The following is a 23,624-nucleotide window of genomic DNA, read 5'->3' on the forward strand; positions in this document are numbered from 1 at the left end:
CTTTACTCTAGTTAAAGAATCGTCTCTTCATATCGCAAATTGTTGAATTTTCAAAATAATTCATACTGTGAGATTATTATAATTTGTACGGTATTGTTGGGTCTTTCTATACTGATTTTGCATTACGAAAATGTAGCCCTAAGTCTTTGTTTCCAAAATTCATGGACATTGATTTAATTCTGCATCCTTAAATACTATACATGCGTGAAATCTGGCCAGCTCTGTTGTTGTGGCACATGTTGTTGTTGTCTGTGCTCCCCTCTAACAGTTAGCAGGCCTTGACAGATCTATTTAACCCAGGCTGTGCCCTTCTCTACAGAGTACTCTGGCCCGGTTCACAGGAGCAAGGCTGACAAAACAGCCAAGCGAGAGGTCACCATAACACACTGTGCAAACGTTTGACCTCTAAATCTCTCCTCCAGCTCTCCATTACTCAACGTTTTCATGTCTATTTTTCTTCTCCTGCTCTCTCCTTCTAAACTCCACCTCGTGTGTGATCCTCTTTCTACACACATCTGTCTCGCTATCCTGTATACAAACGCTCTTCTTCTTCTTCTTCTTCTATGTCTCTCTAACTCCGCTCTCCTCCTCTCCTCCTCTCCATTCCTGCCCAGTTTGAAGACACAGAGGGCCCCAGGTTCCTCAGACTCCCCATGGTCTCCACTGACCCCAGCCTATGAATGAATGATGACTGCATGGCCGGACACATAAAGACTCTTTATGGTGGTGGACCTGCAGCTGGTGCTCCCAGGGTGTCATGTTTATGATGTGGAGGAGAGAGAAGAGAGGCGCTGAAAGGCATGGCTGCATGCTCCCGGGATGGGGAATGTAATGCAAAATCAAGTCTTGTTGCTTCATGTAATACATACTGGACTCAAAAGCCACATGGATGGATAGTAATTTAGTACATTTATCATAGATGATCACAGAGAACATTTTCTATCATACTTTTTCATTTACACCAATATTGGCTATAATCTCCCATTGTTGCATGAAGAAAAAGGCCTCTGAAATAACCTCCTGTTTGAAGAAATGAAAGCAACAGTAGAGGAAGAATACCATTTCTGTATTCAACTCCTTCGTCTGAGTGGATCAATCAAATCTCAATGATGTTGTCTGTACAGTAGGCTGTGGTTATGTTGTTCCATTAGATTCCACGAGTGGGAGAGATACAGTACATATATCCTATTCCTAAAGGCCTGTGTGCAGCGTTTGCTAAATGTCCTCGGAGAGCAATGACATGATGCTCGATCTCTTGTGTGTTGAAGGACTCCTTAAATGTCTCTATAATTCTCTCATCTCTCCGTGACTGATCTCTCTCCTGTCTCAACATGTTCCCGCCACATTTTTCAGGCAGCGAAAAGGCCAGTCCTTTTTCAGCTCTTAAGCACACATGACAGGGATTTGTCTCGGGCGCCTGTAAAAAAAAGGCCCTCGGGTGCCTCGGGCGGCCGATCATAACAGATCTCAGCTAGTCCTCTGAATCATACCCCATCAAGCTTGTTTTGGGCCGTTAGCTGGACAGAACAACAGACCGGCCAATTCAGACCACTGGGAGAGGGAAGGACATATGGACAGGCAGAGGTTGGAGAGTCACTGAAAAGGCACATTCCAATTGCTAATTCGAAACATCCTGAAATATAACTACATTTTGAAGAATAAGACAACATAAAGGAATTCACTTGGTATATTTTAACTGGGAATTGATATTAAACATAAAAGATGCCCTATGCAGAAATCGCTCAGCCATTTCCTGGTTTCTAAAATAAGAATTCATCATCTCAGATCACTGGTCACCATAACAACACCCACCCGTAGCACACGCTCCAGCAGGTGTATCTCACTGGTCATCCCCACAGTCAACACCTTTGGCCACCTTTCCTTACAGTTCTCTGCTGCCAATGACTGGAACAAATTGCAAAAATCACTGTAGTTGGAGACATATCTCCCTCACTAACTTTTAGCATCAGCTATCTGAGCAGCTTACCGATCGCTGCAGCTGTACACAGCCCATCTGTAAATAGCCCAGCCAATCTACCTACCTCATCCCCATATTGTTATTATTTAGTTTTTTGCTCTTTTACACACCAGTATTTCTACTTGTATATCATCATCTGCACATCTATCACTTCAGTGTCAATTTACTAAATTGTAATTACTTCGCTACTATGACCTATGTATTGTCTTACCTCCTCATGTCATTTGCACACACTGTATATAGACTTTTTCTACTGTGTTACTGACTATATGTTTGTTTATTCCATGTGTAACTCTGTGTTGTTGTTTGTGTCGCACTGCTTTGCTTTATCTTGGCCAGGTCACAGTTGTAAATGAGAACTTGTTCTCAACTGGCCTACCTGGTTAAATAAAGGTGAAATAAAAAATTAAAATAAATAATAGTTTGCCTAATTTCAGTTTACGTGACAAAATAAGTATGTATAGTGTAGAGAATCATTGTACCATTAAATCGCTGTGAAGTATCTTTCCCATAACCAATAATAATGCATTTTCAGCTGTTTGAAGCTGTTGAACAACACTGAAAGTAAAAGATGCTAAAATGAAACTTAAGCACAGGAAGCATAGAAATAGTTACATAGATCTGTTCTATCACTTCTTAGACTTACTTTCAGTGATGACAGATCTATAACACACATTTCTATGTGCATTTGGTCAGGTCGTGCAAAAAGTTACATATTGCAGCTTTAATGCTAGAGAAACACAAAATATAAGCAGAGAGACACACAGATAGGACTGCTCCATTTGATACAGTGAAGGTTGCGAGACAGACAGACAGGCAGGTTGGACGGAAACACAGAGGTCTTGACACAGCAAAGCCGTATAGGACAAGATAGGCTGTGAGGTTTGACAAGGCAAAAGGAGGCTTACGCGGACGTCTGGCTGCTCCTTTTGATGGCATGTCAGGCTTGGCTTGCAGGCCGCTTGGCCGCATCCGCATTACGCACTCATCGTTGTGGCAGGCCTGTCAGAAAACACTAGTGTGCGGGAGACAGATCCGACCTTGGCTCGCCCAGCGACCAGTGTGTGACGAACGTGCCACCCTGCCAAGGAATATGTTCCCCAAACTGGCAAGCTGGTGGCAAGCCTGTTGACGAGAACGACCAGTGACATCATACAACAACATGATCACGCTCCGCTCCAGACATCTGAGGGAGCTCAAGGATCAAACAGACAGACACACCGACAGGGTGATGAAGGGAGGCGTTTCGGGATTTGGTTGTTACTGGGACTTCTAACACTAACTCTTGATAGAGAATGCAAGTTTGCTCTTTACAGAAAGAACACAGGTTTGATAAAAAAAAGTCTGTAACAATTGTAAAACACCAACAACACACACAAAAGCAAGCAAGCAGGCACACTTACAAGCGCAATAGGACTATGTCAAGACGGTCATTTTTTCAATGCATTACCGATCCAATGTTTTTATATGTGATATATTTCAAGTGAATGGACAAGCACAGTGGGAGAATAATGTCTAATCATTAGCAAAGGGTTTACAAATTATTTATGTAATATAAGCAATGATAATTTACTCAGACTTTTTTCCCAACTGCCATTAACAAGTAACATGGAATCCAATAAATGTCACAATCACTTTCACTTAATTAAAACAATAGATATCATATAGCAAGGCGTGCTGTCATTCATACCCTAGTTTCCTGCACACTGCCATTTACAGCCAATGCTTTATGAGAGAGGGTGACACAAATAATAGTCATTAAACTGTCAGCCAATGGGAGCTGGATCACATTACCGAAATTAGCTAAGACGCACCATTATAAACAAGGCCTTCCCTCAACACACACACACACACACACACACACACACACACACACACACACACACACACACACACACACACACACACACACACACACACACACACACACACACACACACACAACAGGAGGGAAACAGGCCAAAAAGGAGGAGAGGAAAGGTCTTTCTACTTACTGCTAACACTTACAGGGCTGTTCAAAGGCATAGCCCCCAGCTTTAAGGTTGTTTCCACACAGAATACTCTTTTGTCCCCACCGTATTTGGGCGGGTGAGTTGAAACACTGTCTGATCCCATTAGGGCATCTGTCTTCTGGCCAATGACCATCCTGACTGTGACGTCCCGTTAAATAAGTGTCCATCGGACCACGTAAGATGAGCCTTTGTGCTTGACCGGTGCCGTGACATCCAAACGTGTCCTCTGCGTTGGCGTCACACCCCCATTCACCTCCTGCCCGTCAGAGAGACATTTGGGGGGTGTTGTCATCACGTATGTCCTGACAAATGTGTTACATTGAGATGAGGGGTTATAACAGAGGTAGTATTACCATGACCCCGCTGATGGCCTGACTAACATCAGCAGGACTGGGAACTACCATTATAAAGTACGTGGGGAAAGGAACATTGAAAGACAAGAATTCTCATTATCATTCTGTAAATCCACTATAAAGTGTTTACTTCCAGAAAGGTCCAACCTTTGTTAGATGACAATGGGCACTTTCAGTCAAGGTTATTTAATGACACTTATTTCTCTTAGTTCTGAATGGCATTTGAGAGATTATAAATGGGCTGACAGCACATTCCATAATTGTAGAAAAAGAGCAATCAACGACAGTGTTATAAGTGGTGTTTTAGGCTTTGTCACGGCAACCTACTGTATTCTACAGACAACACTGACACCTGCTGGTGTGGACCATCAGTCCAATCTTTACATTACCGCCGTTGCCAAACTTTTCTGAAACTACCACATGTATAAGGCCAATCACATACAGACAACCTCCTACAGTTTAACCCGCAGACCAATCTCCCCTCCAGCCTCTGCCTCATCCCTGTCCCCTCCAACCCATCCTCCACACCCACTCCTTTCCCTCCCCCTCGCTTCCTCTAATAAGCATTTAACATGGGCCATTGATTGGTGTGGCACACTATCGGTGGGACTAATTTATTTATGATCTTGTCATTTCCAATCATTGATCTGGATGTCCTTCGTTAGAGAACTAATGATATGCAGAGGTAAAAGATTCACTAATTATTGTTTGGTCTAGTTGGAGGCTGTTCTGCAGGAGTAGAGGGCTCCAGAGGGTTGGTGATTGCAGAAGGACAGGGCTCAAGAGGTGACTGCTAACGGAGAGGGCTCCAGAGGGGAGGTGTCTGCAGGAGGAGAGGGCTCCAGAGGGGAGGTGGCTGCAGGAGGAGAGGGCTCCAGAGGGGTGGTGACTGTTGGAGGGGGGAGCTCCAGAGGGGAGGTGACTGCAGGAGGAGAGGGCTCTAGAGGGATGGTGACTGCAGGAGGAGAGGGCTCCAGAGGGGAGGTGGCTTCAGGAGGAGAGGGCTCCAAAGGGGAGGTGGCTTCAGGAGGAGAGGGCTCCAGAGGGGAGGTGACTGCAGGAGGAGAGGGCTCTAGAGGGATGGTGACTGCAGGAAGAGCGGGCTCCAAAGGGGAGGTTTCTGTAGACTGCAGAAGCAGAGGGCTCTAGATGGGAGGTGGCTTTAGGAGGAGATGGCTCCAGAGGGGACATGACCACTGTCCTCGACTGGCAAACTGCAAGACATTAGGACAACCACTGAAACAGAATCCTTTGCACCAACATGTGGTTATGGTCATCCGATCTAGATGAACCAATCACTATCGGATCAAGATTTGTCACTTCTTCACTTGGCATTAAAATGTGTGTCTCTTATTCGTCCACTGTGTCCACATTGTGAACAGATTTTTTGTAGAGGGCGGGCTAATGATTATTTTAATGGTTTGACTGTCCAGTTGCGTCTACACTTGTGAGATATGCAGACACAATGCATGCCTGACAACCTCCATGTGGTCTACACCGGTCTACATATGTGGGCACAATCAGGATGAGGAAACCATCCGGACAAATAATGCATGTGAGCACCAAGCATGAATGGGGCTAGAGACGTTGCCAAAAGGTTGCAGCCATAGAGAATGATAGATGCCTCTAGTGGTAAAAAGGCATGCATAGCGCCATTGAAGCCTTCCACCATTTTAATGTAGTCACAGATTATCCATTATATTGACCAGATTCTAAAGTGGCTGCACTAATCCCCATCCTGAAATTGCATTTTTGCCCCAACCTAGTTTTATCATTGGAATGTGATACAAAATGAGACAACGGTGTGCTTCAGGACTATGCGGACGCCTCCGAGCGTCGGGTTGGCTTTTTGAAGTGTTTATCCGACTGGACAATAAAATAAGAAGATGAACGTCCCCCTTGCTTTTAAAACCAAAGTTGCATCCACCATCACTATCCACAACACTCAGCAAAAAATGAAACTTACATGAAGGTAACAGCGCTCACTGTTGCCCCTACTGGCCGGTTTCCACGCCAATCTGTCAATACTGACTTGAATCTAGGCCAAAGTGTTTTTTCTTCAAGTTGCCAGGATGTCACATGTCAATACACCCGTACAACCTAAGCATTGTGAAGCTTCTATTCAATCAGGTAAGCCACACATAGCAAATAAGCCTCTCATAGACCTACAAACAAAAACTCCTCGCTTGGTGAGCGGAAAAAAATGAAAAACCTGCACCTGCTGGAGAACACAGATTTTAGACCCAGTTATCCCTGTTGCTTCGCCTCTTGCTCTCTGACATAGTCAACTGGGTGGGACTTCCAACTTTATTGGCTGATCCTTCCTTGTAACCCTGTTGGAGTCAAGCCCAACCGGGTCATGAGGAGGGATCAGCCCATCATAAAGAAGAAAATTGACTACTTCAAAATGGAGATTGCCTCAATGTCACTGCCTATGCTGTCACAGATGCTATTATGGCACAGATACAAAGATGAGTCCTCTAGCTATCTCTTTGGTTGCAGCACAGATGGTTGATATGCTATTCATTATTCATTAACCGTTATTTCACCAGATAACCTGGGTAAGAGGTTGAGGGAAGAGGTGGGGGTTGAATGAACCCATAGGAAGATGGGGATAATTAGCTGACCATGGTATTATGATCAGCTAGGTTGGTAATGTAGCCAGGATACAGGCTACTCATGTATATGGCTACTATGGCTACTATGTATTGTCATATAACCCTAGTCTGGTTCTGTACCTTCATCAACAATATTCTGGTTCATGTATACTGGAAATGTGAGGCATTTTATTTTGAGATGCTTTAATACATCCCTGATGGTCAATGAAACTGATGTAAACTGATGCAAGAGAGAGGAGAAAAAGAAAGAAAATGTACCATAGACAGTAATTCATCCACAACATGCATTCTAGGTCTTTCTCTCCATATCCACTTACACAGAAGTGGTAATGAATTAGGTTGATGATTGGTGCCGCACTAGTAAACTAGACAGCAAATAGAACGCATTGCACTATGCATCTACACAGAACTGCATAGGTCTTTGAGTTATGTAGATACTAACCAGGAAACGAGGTCAAACACTTGATATAGACAATGTATATTATATGGATTGTAATGAGAATTAAAAAAGGTGGAAACATTTACCTTTACACTGAGCCTTTCATGTAAAATACTTGTTTAACAGGGTTATCCCTCCTTCCTTATTAAATTCTATAAAACTCAAATAAGGGATTCCAATCCTGAGACATGTCCTTGCCTTTTTACACCAGTAGAGGGCAGTGCTAGACCAATCATACAGATCACAGGACTTACTTTTTTACTCCTCTTTTCTTGTTTCAGACAGTCATGAACTATTCTTTGACAGGGATATAATTGTTCACGTTGAACAGACGAAGAATACCTTTTGCTGCTATGTCTACAAAATCAGTCGTGGACAAGTAGAGGAGTGAGATGAGTGTCTGAAGTTCGGTAAATCACGTGACATTCCTCCAACTACTAATTATGAAATGCAAGAGAAGTCCTAATGTAGATTGCGCTGTTGAATGTTTTCCTATTTATTTCTTGCACTTCTTTCCCAATAAAGATAGCATACGGTCATCCTGTTTGTACTTTAAGATGTTGGCACTCTAATAGTGTCTGAACTGGTCATTCATGTTTTGTTCTTCCAATCCGACTGTTGGATACATCTGCCTTTTTGTCATTATTTCTTTTTGACATACGGAAGTCACTCAATTTCCTCCTTAACAGAATAACATTTTGATCAAAGAAGTTGCGTTGATACACTGTATATATGTTTTTACAGCCACCGATTTCCCTCTATCATAGCTGAATAAATGGTGTGGGGTTTTGACCTAAAAATATGGTTCAGAGCCATCCTCCACTTCTGATCTTCACGAGGGTGAGCACACAGAGGGCTTTCTGCTGGTTTGAGTTTTGCTTCTCACAAGCTCCAAAGCAGAATCTGGTCACAGCTGTCTCTTTACACTGGAGTAACACATATGTAGACTATACAGATGTTAACGCATTACTTTAATGATGGACCTGAGGATACAATGAAGACCATAATGTTGCAACAATATGGAGAGGAGCATGGTATGCAACAGTAGTCCAACATACGGAATTATACTCCACCTACTGTAGCATTGTAACTTGAGCCATAGCATCACACACACCATGAGGGAAAATGACATACTGTATGATAAATTACATATCTTCAGTTCTCTGAAAAACAATGCTAAAACTCACCAGGTTGTTCTCAGAGTCTGAGCTGGAGACAGAACTGTCCTCAGTCGATGCCTGATGGAACATTAATCAGCAATCTGAAAACTTTAGCATTCATGGCTTACCAGTCACATGATAGTATACATGTAACAATGCTGTAAATTCAGGTGTGCATTGATGGAATAATTGTTTGAAGCCGCTGTAGCATTATGATTGTCTATAATCCATGATGTGTGTTATAGTGTAGTCAGCAAGAGCACTTTGCTTCAAAGAGTCAACATTGTTCAGTTTGGCCAGTACCCCTATCATCTTTCACCACTATAAATAATGCATTTAGGACTACAATTAAAATTAACTACACTATCAAACATGCAGCACACAAAAAGCAAGCACCTGCAAATGATTTTTATTTTCAATATATAATTATAGGCTAACCGAGTTGGGTATTGTGTGCAAACCTGAATTATCATGACAGCACCTTGAATTTTGTGAATTTTTACAGTTATTAAATATAACACAAAATAAAATCAAACAAGCTTATATAATTGGTATTCATTTTTGTACATTGTACCATAACTCAAGAAAGGCCATTGATAGCTAAGCTACCCTAAATCCAGCAAGGTAAGGAGGAAGGCTACAATGGTCAGTAACATATAGGGGTCATGTTCTGAAGCAATGGCAGAAGATAGGAAAGTTGAATCCATCTAATTTATCCAGGAATGCAGAGAGCGGTTTTCGAAGGGAACCATTATACAACCGTAACATAATGAATCCTCATTTAGCCGGTCAGGTCAGTCATGATTTCAACATATCCAGGTCAATTACTTGATAAGCATATTCAGTAAATAAGTAAGTAAATCCAGCTAATTATCATACAGGATGTCCAGCTAATACCCAATGAGTACATCCACATCATTATATGCACACACACTGTAGCTTGTCCAGCAAATAACCATTTGGTGATAAAATCAATGCGTTAGAATTTCCCCCGAATCACAAAATCAGCACCTTGATTCAGGGAGAACGGGGGCGTGTTTACATAGACATGTGGGGCAGGGTTAAAAGCCATATTGGCAGTCATTGGCTGAGGGGAGTGTCAGTGTCAGCTTTTGGGCCCCACCTGCTCCCGCCTCTCTGGCACTCTGTCCAGGATGGGGCTAAGGCCTCGGACCCCTGCGTACGGCCGGTGGGAAACCCCATTCATGGCTGAAAGGCCCCCAATGTCTATCGGGCAGATGTAGTCCCCCAAATCATCCGGCCTCCTCTTCCTCAGGTGACTGAAGTGGGTGAAACCAAGCTTCTTGGGCTGAAATAATACAGGAAGACAAGAGCTTAAGCTTGGGTCCTTTGTACACAGTATGTACATTGAACAATAACTACTGTGTATTATTTCTAAAACTGAATACAAGAAAATTAGGCAGATGTCATTACATGTACAGAGTAGTCACAGCACATTATAGGGTAATCACAGGCCCTCTTCCATGGACACACAGCAGTCGTACCCGGACTTTGGCGGCGGTAGTGAGGGGTGCATGGCCGGTGGCGTTGGCATACTCCCGTTTCTCCAGAGAGGCCTGCGTCCCCACCAGGGCGGTGAAGGCGGTGGCCAGGTGGCGGCGGAGCAGGGTCTTCTGAGGGGGGATGTTCAGCAGCATGGCCAGGGTCTCAGAGCTGAACCGCAGCTCCAGAATCTAAAGTACAGGGGTAGAGGACAGGGCTGGAGCTCACTCAGGTAGGAACACAACCATTTATAAGTGCTGCATCCCGATTCTCTTGTCTTCTTCCAGAGTGTGTTCCTGCAGTTGACGGGGGGTGTGCAGCTGCACACTTCAGAAAGGTTTGTGGAATTGGGACGCATGCATGGTTCTGAGGTGCAGTCCACTCACAATGAGACCTCCATGGACCCCACTGCCCCGTAGGTTGGGTGCATACTCAGCCAGGTCCACCGCCCGAAGCCACTCCATCACACGATGGTTGGACCATTGGATCACCTCTGAGGGAGAGGGGTTCCTCTGACCAGGGAGAGAGTGAAATGAGACAATTCTGCCACTGAGCAGTAAAATCTTATCGTTAAACAAATCTTAACCAATTTCTCATCCATCATTCCAACTTTTCCCCTCAGTCACTCATTTCCCTCCTCCCCCCATCTCAGGGTTCCCACCCTCTCACCTCCTCTCCAGGCCTTCGTCGGAGGCAGTGGGGGTTGAACTTGTTGACGTGGAGGACGTGGATAGCACACTTTATACTGAGGTGATGAAGCTGACTGGTCACCTTCAGGAAAAGCAGGTCATTCTGGGAAACAGTTTAGATACTGTAGTTCAGTAGGAAAGCTAGGGCGTATTCCCTGTAGTTCAGTAGGAAAGCTAGGGCGTATTCCCTGTAGTTCAGTAGGAAAGCTAGGGCATATTCACTGTAGTTCAGTAGGAAAGCTAGGGCGTATTCACTGTAGTTCAGTAGGAAAGCTAGGGCGTATTCACTGTAGTTCAGTAGGAAAGCTAGGGCGTATTCCCTGTAGTTCAGTAGGAAAGCTAGGGCGTATTCCCTGTAGTTCAGTAGGAAAGCTAGGGCGTATTCACTGTAGTTCAGTAGGAAAGCTAGGGCGTATTCCCTGTAGTTCAGTAGGAAAGCTAGGGCGTATTCCCTGTAGTTCAGTAGGAAAGCTAGGGCGTATTCCCTGTAGTTCAGTAGGAAAGCTAGGGCGTATTCCCTGTAGTTCAGTAGGAAAGCTAGGGCGTATTCACTGTAGTTCAGTAGGAAAGCTAGGGCGTATTCCCTGTAGTTCAGTAGGAAAGCTAGGGCGTATTCACTGTAGTTCAGTAGGAAAGCTAGGGCGTATTCCCTGTAGTTCATTAGGAAAGCTAGGGCGTATTCCCTGTAGTTCAGTAGGAAAGCTAGGGCGTATTCCCTGTAGTTCAGTAGGAAAGCTAGGGCGTATTCCCTGTAGTTCAGTAGGAAAGCTAAGGCGTATTCACTGTAGTTCAGAAGGAAAGCTAGGGCGTATTCACTGTAGTTCAGTAGGAAAGCTAGGGCGTATTCAATGTATGGGAACCCTTTTATATTTAATGGTGATTACAAATGAGAGCATTTACACTCAACATTTCTTGTACGATTCACTTAAAAAGACATCATTGTTTAGCCTTACCACGGTGAGATACTGAAGCATCCTGCCATCCACTCGCCCCTCGTGGAACTGGTCCTTGTACTGAGGAAGGCCTATGTCATCCAACCATCCTGCATGTGACCAATCAGAGTTAACCATTTTAACTTCCTTTTAAACAAGGACCATTTTCCAGCAAAATATCCTACAGACAATGCAGTTGACACATTGTGCACCTCAAATATCACATTTTTGGTAATGTCTGAATATAGTCGATTTTAATAGTATAGTTTAAGTTGTAGACGTACGTGTAACCCAGATGTGGCCCAGTTCAGAGGACTTCTCCAGGGCTTTAGTACTGAACCCCCTTAGAGCCAGCTGTAATTTCTTCCTGTGCAGCGGGTGATTGATACCCATTTCCTGTGGACACAGAAACATTTACATTAAAATAAAGTTCTGAAACACATGCCAGGATTTACTGTGGTTTCCCCAAACCATCCATGTTTATATGTTCAGAACAACATGAACCTGATTCCTGCAGTGCTACATGTTCTCCAGAGAGTATTATGACAACGCAGTGTCCATATGGAATCCTGCGGCGACTGAAAAGTTCTGAGTGACTGACAACCTACTTGTGAACCTGAGGCTGTCCTAATATAGACACCATACAAGCAACCATTCTGTACGTTTTTAAGTTCAGAGTAGCAACTCTCTCCCTCAATTTTTTACAATTTTTATTTAATTCATTTCACCAGGTAGGCTAGTTGAGAACAAGTTCTCATTTGCAACTGCGACCTGGCCAAGATAAAGCAAAGCAGTGTGACACAGACAACAACAGAGTTACACATGGAGTAAACAGGCATTAAATAGGCCATAGGAGCGAATAATTACAATTTAGCAGATTAACACTGGAGTGATAAATGAACAGGTGATGATGTGCAGGTAGAGATACTTGTGTGCAGAAGAACAGAAAAGTAAATAAAATAAAAAACAGTATGGGGATGAGGTAGATAGATTGGGTGGGCTATTTACAGATGGACTATGTACAGCTGACCTTCTCAAAGTCCTGTGGCCTTGCGGACAGGAGCGTCTGTCCGTTGTCGACCCACTGCCGGGTCAGGTTGACGTACTGGCCCAGACCATAGTCCTCCAGCCAACCACACACCTGCTCTCTGGTCCACTGGCTGAATGGTGTGTTCATATCCCTGATCGACAGAATGAGATAAGTTAGATTAAGAATGCTTGAGAGAGAACACTGATAGAAGCAAAACAAGGTTCTCTGTCTACATATATTGTATATGGCCTATTCAACATCTATACGATATGAACAGTATGCCCTATATTGAAACAGGCGCAGTAGCAAACATATGTGACTCATTTCAGGAAACTAGGCGTATCTCGTAACGTCACTACTTCACAGGAGAGGTGTTTGAATGTAATTTATATATTTTCTTATCAAAAGCATTTTTTGGCAGAAATGCCTTCTGGAACATGTGAACTCTCATGTGCCTTAAAAAGTAACTTGTAATGCCATCTGTAAAAAAAATAAATGTTTTTGTTAAATTACGAGCCGAGTTGGTTTAACCATGGAAAAGACAGTAAAGGGGATAACTAGTCAGTTGTACAACTGAATGCACTCAACTGAAATGTGTCTTCCACATATAACCAACTCTTTGAATCAGAGAGGTGCAGAGGGCTGCCTTAAAATCGACATCCACGTCTTCGGAGCTTCGGAATTTTTACCTTGTCAGCTCGGGATTCAATACAGCAACCTTTTGGTTACTGGCCTAACGCTCCTACCTGCCAGGCTACCTGCCACTAGCCATGATTGGCTGAGAGAATGGTTGGGCTGGACATGCTGAGAGATGATTTCAGATTGTGCTGTCATGTAGCACTCTTCTGTCTATAACATAAGCTGCTAAATGTGTCTAGGTAATCCTTTCTAAAGTGGCTTTTTTTGAAAGATATCACAAAAATCTGCACAAGTGTTGCTAAGGCTCTCCACTTTCTGGAGGACCAAGTGTTACTAAGGCTCTCCACTCTCTGGAGGACCGAGTTTTTAAATCAGTGGAATGCTTGGTGGAAGCAGAGTATGATAGCTAAGGAGATGGCGTTTGATTGCAAATGCAGAGGGAGCCAAAGAGAACAAGGAAGGCTGTTGAATAAAACACCTGTCTGGATTACATTTTCAAACTAAGGGCAACCATGGTATTTGTGACAAAGAGGGAGAAGCATTCATCCATGTATACAGGTAAGAGAGACTAGCAAGCTACATTTTCAGATATTCTACATTTCTAATTTTGTTAGAACGTCGTTTTCATTGCCCTTTAAAGGGTACTGTTAGCTAGCTAGCATTGTGTGTATGATCTGTGTAGTAATGTTTTCATATTTCAGAGCCATTTACATTGCTAGTTATAGAATAGCTAACATTGAACTTAGCTCATTTGTTAGCTTTAGCTACCTGTAGATTCATACAGGATAGTAATGTTATGAGTTGGGATTATGGTTCATTGTTTAGCTAGCTACAAGTCACAACAAAAGACTCCACTATGCAAGTAACCATTTCACTGTGCCGTTTACACCCAACAAGCTAGAAACTAAGCAAAATCATTGTTTAGAAAGCTGCTTTTAATTCCCTGGTATTCTAGATTTATATATATTAAATGCATGGGTGTATTGGTGTTAAAATGAACCAGTTATGCTATTTTTATGTAATGTAAAAAACACCATTCCAAATTGTTATACATAAGACCAAATCGAGGCGGTTGGTCACACTATTTGTATAGATGGTCATACTATCAACAAGTCATCTGGTGATAAGCAACTGTTTGCTAAGGTTACGGTTAGGTTTATAATAAGTGTTAGAGTAGGGGTTAAGGTTAGTAGAAATGTTACTACATTGTTAATTCATGCCAATAATCTATTGGGGAATTAGGTGGTGTCAAGGAGTTATCCCCAAATCCAGTCTTACCGAACAGTGCTGCCAGACTCAGGGGTCCGGGTCAGTCTTGGCCCCGCTGTGGCACGCAGCCCCCCTCTCCTAAACTGGTTTGGTTCCAGGTCCTCCCCCTGCAGACCCCCTGACTGGGTCCGCCTGATCCTGGAGGAGAGGACCGTATTTGATTTCATAGACATACTGTACATAATATTCAAGACTTGGGCGTCATTCACATTCCTAAGCTTGCCATGTTAGGTGAGGTATATGCTGAATCTACTGTATGTATTTTATTTTTAAAATATATTTAAAGAATATATACCACTCACTTTCCCCAGAGCTTTCTGATACTGTTATTGTTCTTCAAGTGTTCTGGTGAGCCAATAGTCCGTTGACCTGACTCCGCCCCTGAAGACTGGGGTGAAAGATCAGAGGATGAGGTGTCGTCCATTTTCTCTGTCTTTCCTGTAAGAAGGGGGGAAAGATCAACAAAAATTATCTTTATTTTCTAGTTGTGTATCTATCATTGAAACATTTAAAATCTGAAGTTTACATCTGGGCAAAGGTTCTGGTTAAGCTTTAATTTGAGTTTATTTTGAAAATGTGCAAATGCAAGAATAAATACAATCAACTTGTTCAAAAAATGTATTTCTTTCCAGGACTGCAAAACAAATAGCTGATGTTATCTTGGTGAAAAAAAAGTTTCATACAGGCGGTGAACCTTCAAAAAGACTTGAATCTTAATGACTGAATTATGTTTATTGCCAATAGCCTGTGAAGAGAACTAGCACAAACATGTTAATTAACTCAGACTAGTGCCATGGACACCCTACGTGTACATATCCCTGAAATATAAGGAACATGAATGTATTGGAAATTCCAAATTGCATGCTGTCATCTTACACAGAGCACTGACACACACATTTACCCCGACAGACATTTTCCTAGTCCCCAGGTCCAGAACAAATGAAAGGAAGTGTACAGCATTATACCCTGAGCCATGAATGCATGACTCCCTTCCATCTTATGAGCACAAAAAAAATATATATTAAGCAACATCTCACCCCCATGTGACCTACTTGTGCATGTACAGACATGTATGTAACTGATAGATGCACACGCACACATTGAAAAGCATTAACATGATGTGTATGTCAATTGTAAAGTATTTTGTCTGTAATGTATTTTTCGATATGTTGTCGAACCCCAGTAAGACTCACTGATAGGCCCACTAGGGGATTGGTAGAGCTTTGCTTTCTCATGTTTGTATTGGAGGCCTTTGGCTCTAACCGACCACCCAAAAGGAGTGAGAGCACATAGAAAGGGGTTCCAGCTGCTGGGCCTGTGTCTGTTTATGTGCACAGCACAAAATCCCACCACCGCATCCATAATATGGCACCAGTTACAGCTGGGAGGCCAATATAGATTAATTTTGTGGGAGGATCATATACTCATGGACTTGATTCCTGCCACTCCAAAGTCCAGGGTGGAGTTGAGGTGAGTGTGGTCCATGAGAGAGGGTGGGGTTGTGTGGACCGTGGTCATTTAGAAAGAGAAGGTGGAATTGGGGTAAGTGTGGTCTGTGAGAGAGAGGATGGGGTTGGGTTCAGTGTGGTCGACCAGAAAGAGGGTGGGGTTGTGAACATGGTATATGTCAGGCAGTCAGGAATATCCCTGAAAACCTTTGCTCCGGCTGGGGCCTCGCCGCTATTGGCTTTGATCAAAGTGCCACTAGCCACTGATCAGAGACCTGTGTATTTTCCCGGTCTCAAAATGGAGGACCAGGTCTTGGTCTGATCAGCTATCTGAGGCTTTGTGCTCTGTGTTGTAGAAGGGGCCAGAACTAAGCAGATATGGTTTCTCAGAGCAGGTCTGTCCACCATGCAACATAAGCTACAGTGAAACCTAAGTATATCGTGAGGTGAAGGTGTCTGAAGCACTAATAGACAGTGTGTGTGTGTGTGTGTGTGGTGGGGGAGGGTTAATGCTTCTTTAGGCTTACTTGAGTCTCCGTCTTCACTCCCCTCTGGAGACCTCTGGCTCTGTGTCTCACTGCACTCTCCCTCTCCATTATGCTCTGGGAAGGAGGCCTTCACCGGCAGGGTCTGGCATCGGTTATCTACAGGCCTATTCTGGAGAACAAACACAGACTAATGAAACAATTAGACCAATAGAAAATGTTTTATGTTACTTTTGATTAATTGATTTATTTCCTATAAAATTCTAATTCACAAAACAATCATGTGGTCAGACGTGTGACCCAAACACAATGAAGAACAGTAATGGTTAGATATGAGCGTGAAAAGTTTTGTTCACAGTAATAATACCTCAGTAGACACTTCAGCCTCTACAGGAATCACCACTACATGCTAGAGGTAGGAAAGGTGAAGAACAGTCATTAGATGACAAGGAGTCAGTGCTGTGATACAGATTGGGGAGAAAAGTGTAATGGCCTTTCTAGACAGATATTCTCACTCTGGGCAGTAAATGGTGTCAAGTGAAAATGTCCCCACTACCTTCGATGAAGATCCATTCTGTAGGTTGTCCATACTGCTTGATAAAAGTCGGGGATGCGTCCTGATAAAAATATATTATCATCTGATTATTCAATTTACAATGAATTATATTGGTTAGTGCAGCCCCATAAAGAAGTCCCAGAAAAGGCATTCTATTCCCAGAGTCTCACCAGAGTTCTCTTTCCTTCTGGGCTGGCAGGTGGGACACAAGCTGTGGGGATGAACTGCTGAAGGACATCTGGACCAGAGGAGAGACGGAGATGAGGACAGGGAGCGAGGAATATGACGGTAGTGCATTGTGACAATGAGGCTTCTGAACCATATTGGGCAGGATCAAACATGTTTTAATCCAAAAGGCACTTTCTACCTTCATATTGTGCCGATACTGAAAACTGGAGTAATTGTCAGTGTATGCTTGGGGCTGAGAAAACAATTTTTTCCCCTATCTGAACATTCCCCTTCCTCTGACCCACCTCAGTCTTTTTGTTCTCAGGGAGAACACTGGAAGGAACTGTCCTCATCACCACTCCATGCTCCCGTTCCTCACTGCTGCTCGATGGAGTACTCTCATTGGATATTGAGAGGATAGTGGGTGGAGCTATCACAGAAAGAGTGTCATTGCTTCATACCATCATGAGTAATGGAAATGTTCTGCTCTCTCTAGTTCATTATACCGTGGGGCAAAAAGTATTTAGTCAGCCACCAATTGTACAAGTTCTCCCACTTAAAGATGAGGCCTGTCATTTTCATCATAGGTACACTTCAACTATGACAGACAAAATGAGAAGAAAAAAAATCCAGAAAATCACATTGTAGGATTTAATGAATTTATTTGCAAATGATGGTGGAAAATAAGTATCTGAAGTATCAAGATTTCTGGCTCTCACAGACCTGTAACTTCTTTAAGTGGCTCCTCTGTCCTCCACTCGTTACCTGTATTAATGGCACCTGTTTGAACTTATCAGTATAAAAAAAACACCTGTCCACAACCTCAAACAGTCACACTCCAAACTCCACTATGGCCAAGACCAAAGAGCTGTCAAAGGACACCAGAAACAAAATTGTAGACCTGCACCAGGCTAGGAAGACTGACTCTGCAGTAGGTAAGCAACAATTATTATTATTAGGAAATGGAAGACATACAAGACCACTGAATATCTCCCTCGATCTGGAGCTCCACGCAAGATCTCACCCCGTGAGGTCAAAAAGATCACAAGAACGGTGAGCAAAAATCCCAGAACCACACGGGGGGACCTAGTGAATGACCTGCAGAGAGCTGGGACCAAAGTTACAAAGCCTACCATCAGCAACACTACGCCGCCAGGGACTCAAATCCTGCAGTGCCAGATATGTTCCCCTGCTTAAGCCAGTACATGTCCAGGCCCGTCTGAAGTTTGCATGAGAGCATTTGGATGATCCAGAAGAAGATTGGGAGAATGTCATATGGTCAGATGAAACCAAAATATAACTTTTTGGTAAAAACTCAACTCGTCGTGTTTGGAGGACAAAGACTGCTGAGTTGCATCCAAAGAACACCATACCTACTGTGAAGCATGGGGGTGGAAACATCATGCTTTGGGGCTGTTTTTCTGCAAAGGGACCAGGACGGCTGATCCGTGTAAAGGAAAGAATGGATGGGGCCATGTATCGTGATATTTTGAGTGAAAACCTCCTTCCATCAGCAAGGGCATTGAAGATGAAACGTGGCTGGGTCTTTCAGCATGACAATGATCCCAAACACACCGCCCGGGCAACGAAGGAGTGGGTTCGTAAGAAGCATTAAGGTCCTGGAGTGGCCTAGCCAGTCTCCAGATCTCAACCCCATAGAAAATCGTTGGAGGGAGTTGAAAGTTCGTGTTGCCCAGCAACAGCCCAAAAACATCACTTCTCTAGAGGAGATATGCATGGACGAATGGGCCAAAATACCAGCAAGTGTGTGAAAACTTTGTGAAGACTTACAGAAAATGTTTTACCTCTGTTATATACCCTTTGTTGGCAATGACAAAGTATTGAGATAAACTTTTATTATTGACCAAATACTTATTTTCCACCATAATTTGCAAATAAATTAATTTAAAAATCTTTTTTTTCTCATTTTGTCTGTCATAGTTGAAGGGTACCTATGATGAAAATTACAGGCCTCATCTTTTTAAGTGGGAAAACTTGCACAATTGGTGGCTGACAATACTTTTTTTGCCCCACTGTACATTTGAATGTAAGGAATGCTTTACCCTTTGGTGGCTTTTCATTAAAACAGTCAATCAATAACTAGAGTAGTGCAATGTGTTAGGGGAGGTTGGTACCTTGTCTTGGAGTCGCAACGTCTCTGAACTGTCTGCACTGGACTAAGAGCAGTGTGAGCTCCTCAATACGCCGGTCCTGTAACAGGGAGATGAATCCATACAGTACCTTGCAAAGTAGTTATTCACATTTTGTGATACAACGTGGGATTAAAATTAATTTAAATTGTCAATCTACACAGAACACTAAATGCCAAAGTGGAAAAAAAATGTAATAAGTAAACATTGTTGTATAAGTGTTCAGCTCCCCGAGTCGAACCATGTTAGAAAAACCTTTGGCTTCGATTACAGCTGTGAGTTTAGGGTAAATCTAAGAGCTTTGCAAAGCTGGATTAGGACATATTTGTCAATTAATTTGCAATAACCATTGTCACTTCCTGTTGAACACAAAACGAGGGAGAGCTCAGTTGTGTTCCCAAGAAAGCTAAGGTAACTGAGCTAAACTACCCCCCCCCGTAGCTCTCACAGCTCTCACTTCCATCATCATGAAGTGCTTTGAGAGACTAGTCAAGGACCATATCACCTCCACCCTACCTGACACCCTAGACCCACTCCAATTTGTTTACCGCCCCAATAGGCCCACAGACGACGCAATCACAACCACACTGCCCACTGCCCTAACCCATCTGGACAAGAGGAATACCTATGTGAGAATGCTGTTCATCGACTACAGCTCAGCATTTAACACCATAGTACCCTCCAAACTCGTCATCAAGCTCGAGACCCTGGATCTCGACCCCGCCCTGTGCAATTGGGTACTGGACTTCCTGACGGGCCGCCCCCCAGGTGGTGAGGGTAGGTAACAACATCTCTACCCCGCTGATCCTCAACACTGAGGGCCTAAAGGGGTGCGTTCTGAGCCCTCTCCTGTACTCCCTGTTCACCCACGACTGCGTGGCCATGCACGCCTCCAACTCAATCATCAAGTTTGCAGGCGACACTACAGTGGTAGGCTTGATTACCAACAACGACGAGACGGCATACAGGGAGGAGTTGAGGGCCCTCGGAGTGTGGTGTCAGGAAAATAACCTCACACTCAATGTCAACAAAACAAAGGAGATGACTTCAGGAAACAGCAGAAGGAGCACCCCCATCCACGTCGACGGGACAGTAGTGGAGAGGGTAATAAGTTAAGTTCCTCGGCGTACACATCACGGACAAACTGAATTGGTCCACCCACACAGACAGCGTGGTGAAGACGGCGCAGCAGCGCAAACTACCTGCCCTCCAGGACACCTACACCACCCAATGTCACAGGAAGGCCATAAAGTTCATCAAGGACAACAACCACCCGAGCAACTATCATCCAGAAGGCGAGGTCAGTACAGGTGCATCAAAGCAGAGGCCGAGAGACTAAAAACAGATTCTCTCTCAATGCCAGACTGTTAAACAGCCACCACTAACATTGAGTGGTTGCTGCCAACATACTGACTCCACTCCAGCCACGTTAATAATGGAAAAAATTATGTAATTGTTTATCACTAGTCACTTTAAACAATGCCACTTAATATGTTTACATACCCTACATTACTCATCTCATATACAGTGCCTTGCGAAAGTATTCGGCCCCCTTGAACTTTGCGACCTTTTGCCACATTTCAGGCTTCAAACATAAAGATATAAACTGTATTTTTTTGTGAAGAATCAACAACAAGTGGGACACAATCATGAAGTGGAACGACATTTATTGGATATTTCAAACTTTTTTAACAAATCAAAAACTGAAAAATTGGGCGTGCAAAATTATTCAGCCCCTTTACTTTCAGTGCAGCAAACTCTCTCCAGAAGTTCAGTGAGGATCTCTGAATAATCCAATGTTGACCTAAATGACTAATGATGATAAATACAATCCACGTGTGTGTAATCAAGTCTCCGTATAAATGCACCTGCACTGTGATAGTCTCAGAGGTCCGTTAAAAGCGCAGAGAGCATCATGAAGAACAAGGAACACACCAGGCAGGTCCGAGATACTGTTGTGAAGAAGTTTAAAGCCGGATTTGGATACAAAAAGATTTCCCAAGCTTTAAACATCCCAAGGAAAACTGTGCAAGCGATAATATTGGAATGGAAGGAGTATCAGACCACTGCAAATCTACCAAGACCTGGCCGTCCCTCTAAACTTTCAGCTCATACAAGGAGAAGACTGATCAGAGATACAGCCAAGAGGCCCATGATCACTCTGGATGAACTGCAGAGATCTACAGCTGAGGTGGGAGACTCTGTCCATAGAACAACAATCAGTCATATATTGCACAAATCTGGCCTTTATGGAAGAGTGGCAAGAAGAAAGCCATTTCTTAAAGATATCCATAAAAAGTGTTGTTTAAAGTTTGCCACAAGCCACCTGGGAGACACACCAAACATGTGGAAGAAGGTGCTCTGGTCAGATGAAACCAAAATTGAACTTTTTGGCAACAATGCAAAACGTTATGTTTGGCGTAAAAGCAACACAGCTGAACACACCATCCCCACTGTCAAACATGGTGGTGGCAGCATCATGGTTTGGGCCTGCTTCTCTTCAGCAGGGACAGGGAAGATGGTTAAAATTGATGGGAAGATGGATGGAGCCAAATACAGGACCATTCTGGAAGAAAACCTGATGGAGTCTGCAAAAGACCTGAGACTGGGATGGAGATTTGTCTTCCAACAAGACAATGATCCAAAACATAAAGCAAAATCTACAATGGAATGGTTCAAAAATAAACATATCCAGGTGTTAGAATGGCCATGTCAAAGTCCAGACCTGAATCCAATCGAGAATCTGTGGAAAGAACTGAAAACTGCTGTTCACAAATGCTCTCCATCCAACCTCACTGAGCTCGAGCTGTTTTGCAAGGAGGAATGGGAAAAAATTTCAGTCTCTCGATGTGCAAAACTGATAGAGACATACCCCAAGCGACTTACAGCTGTAATCGTAGCAAAAGGTGGCGCTACAAAGTATTAACTTAAGGGGGCTGAATAATTTTGCACGCCCAATTTTTCAGTTTTTGATTTGTTAAAAAAGTTTGAAATATCCAATAAATGTCGTTCCACTTCATGATTGTGTCCCACTTGTTGTTGATTCTTCACAAAAAAATACAGTTTTATATCTTTATGTTTGAAGCCTGAAATGTGGCAAAAGGTCGCAAAGTTCAATGGGGCCGAATACTTTCACAAGGCACTGTATATACTGTACTCGATACCATCTACTGCATCTTGCCTATGCCGTTCTCTACCATCACTCATTCATATATTTTTATGTACATATTCTTCATCCCTTTACACTTGTGTGTATAAGGTAGTTGTGAAATTGTTGTGTTAGATTACTCGTTGGTTATTACTGCATTGTCAGAACTAGAAGCACAAGCATTTCGCTACACTCACATTAACATCTGCTAAACATGTGTATGTGACAAATACAATTTGATTCGATTTGTTGTTTTGAAAGTGTATTGGAAAGTTCTAGTAGCTAGCTAACATTTTAGTTTGGATCTCACAACGCTGTTGGCATCAGTTGCTGGGACTGCTAGTCTCTGTCCAGTGATCCTGCCAACTAAGGCCGGGTCTGAAGTTCTATTTACCTAGCTGCCTATCAAGCCAGCTGTGTATTCCTTGAGGGCTTGAATGCAGTCCGCGATGCGGTTAGCCATTGCGGCTGGGACAGAGGATTGTCCCGGGTTTGTGGCTGTCTAGATCCCTGCTGTTTGTCATGTTGAATCTTCCCTGTGACCTGCCTTGTCTGGAACTGTGAGGAGTAACAGCGTAGCCTACGTTGCTAGCTACCATGACAAAGACCAAAGCCGGTGGGAGTACTGTTGAGGACAGTGGTGTATATCACACGTGAAGTATCTTTTAAAACAAACAAAAATAGTTCTAAAAGCAGTTGTTACAGCAAGAAAATAGAGTTGTGTTTTGTCACAATACTGGTGGATTCAACTAATAAAATAATGGTCAACCAGTCCAGGACCTGAAGAACAGGTTGCAGTTCTCCCAGGTTCAGCTCGATGAGTTGAAACAGGAGAACGGCAAGATGAATGCAGTCTGTAAGTCCTTGAGAGAGCACAGTTCTGTGTGTGAATCCATGATAACAATGATGGATTAATCAATATATCAAGGAGGAACTACATGGTTGTGGGCAGAATTGCAGAATCTCTACGCGACCTGGGCGGAGCCTGGGGACAAAGTGAGGGAAATGATCTGAGAAATTGAAGATGGACAACATTGAGGCCCACCA

General features: G+C 43.3%; 1 protein-coding gene across 7 annotated transcripts in view; it reads right to left on the reverse strand.

Annotated features, from left to right (window-relative positions):
• Positions 1-8,352: 8,352 nt before the first annotated feature.
• The window catches only part of LOC139411531 (liprin-beta-2-like), a 41,742-nt gene continuing 26,470 nt past the window's right edge, over positions 8,353-23,624 (reverse strand). For all 7 annotated transcript variants that reach the window (XM_071158002.1, XM_071158000.1, XM_071157998.1 and 4 more), the window contains 15 exons: positions 19,415-19,490; positions 17,585-17,709; positions 17,282-17,349; positions 17,112-17,172; positions 16,923-16,964; positions 16,598-16,727; positions 14,925-15,060; positions 14,632-14,760; positions 12,715-12,865; positions 11,969-12,080; positions 11,706-11,794; positions 10,733-10,855; positions 10,450-10,575; positions 10,066-10,254; positions 8,353-9,869 (listed from right to left, as the gene is read on the reverse strand). In XM_071158002.1, coding sequence (XP_071014103.1) covers positions 9,666-9,869; positions 10,066-10,254; positions 10,450-10,575; positions 10,733-10,855; positions 11,706-11,794; positions 11,969-12,080; positions 12,715-12,865; positions 14,632-14,760; positions 14,925-15,060; positions 16,598-16,727; positions 16,923-16,964; positions 17,112-17,172; positions 17,282-17,349; positions 17,585-17,709; positions 19,415-19,490 — 1,761 coding nt within the window. In that variant the 3' untranslated portion in view covers positions 8,353-9,665. The remainder of the gene's footprint in view (positions 9,870-10,065; positions 10,255-10,449; positions 10,576-10,732; positions 10,856-11,705; positions 11,795-11,968; positions 12,081-12,714; positions 12,866-14,631; positions 14,761-14,924; positions 15,061-16,597; positions 16,728-16,922; positions 16,965-17,111; positions 17,173-17,281; positions 17,350-17,584; positions 17,710-19,414; positions 19,491-23,624) is intronic.

This window comes from Oncorhynchus clarkii, chromosome 6 (genome assembly GCF_045791955.1).
Source record: "Oncorhynchus clarkii lewisi isolate Uvic-CL-2024 chromosome 6, UVic_Ocla_1.0, whole genome shotgun sequence".
Classification (NCBI taxonomy): Eukaryota; Metazoa; Chordata; class Actinopteri; order Salmoniformes; family Salmonidae; genus Oncorhynchus; species Oncorhynchus clarkii.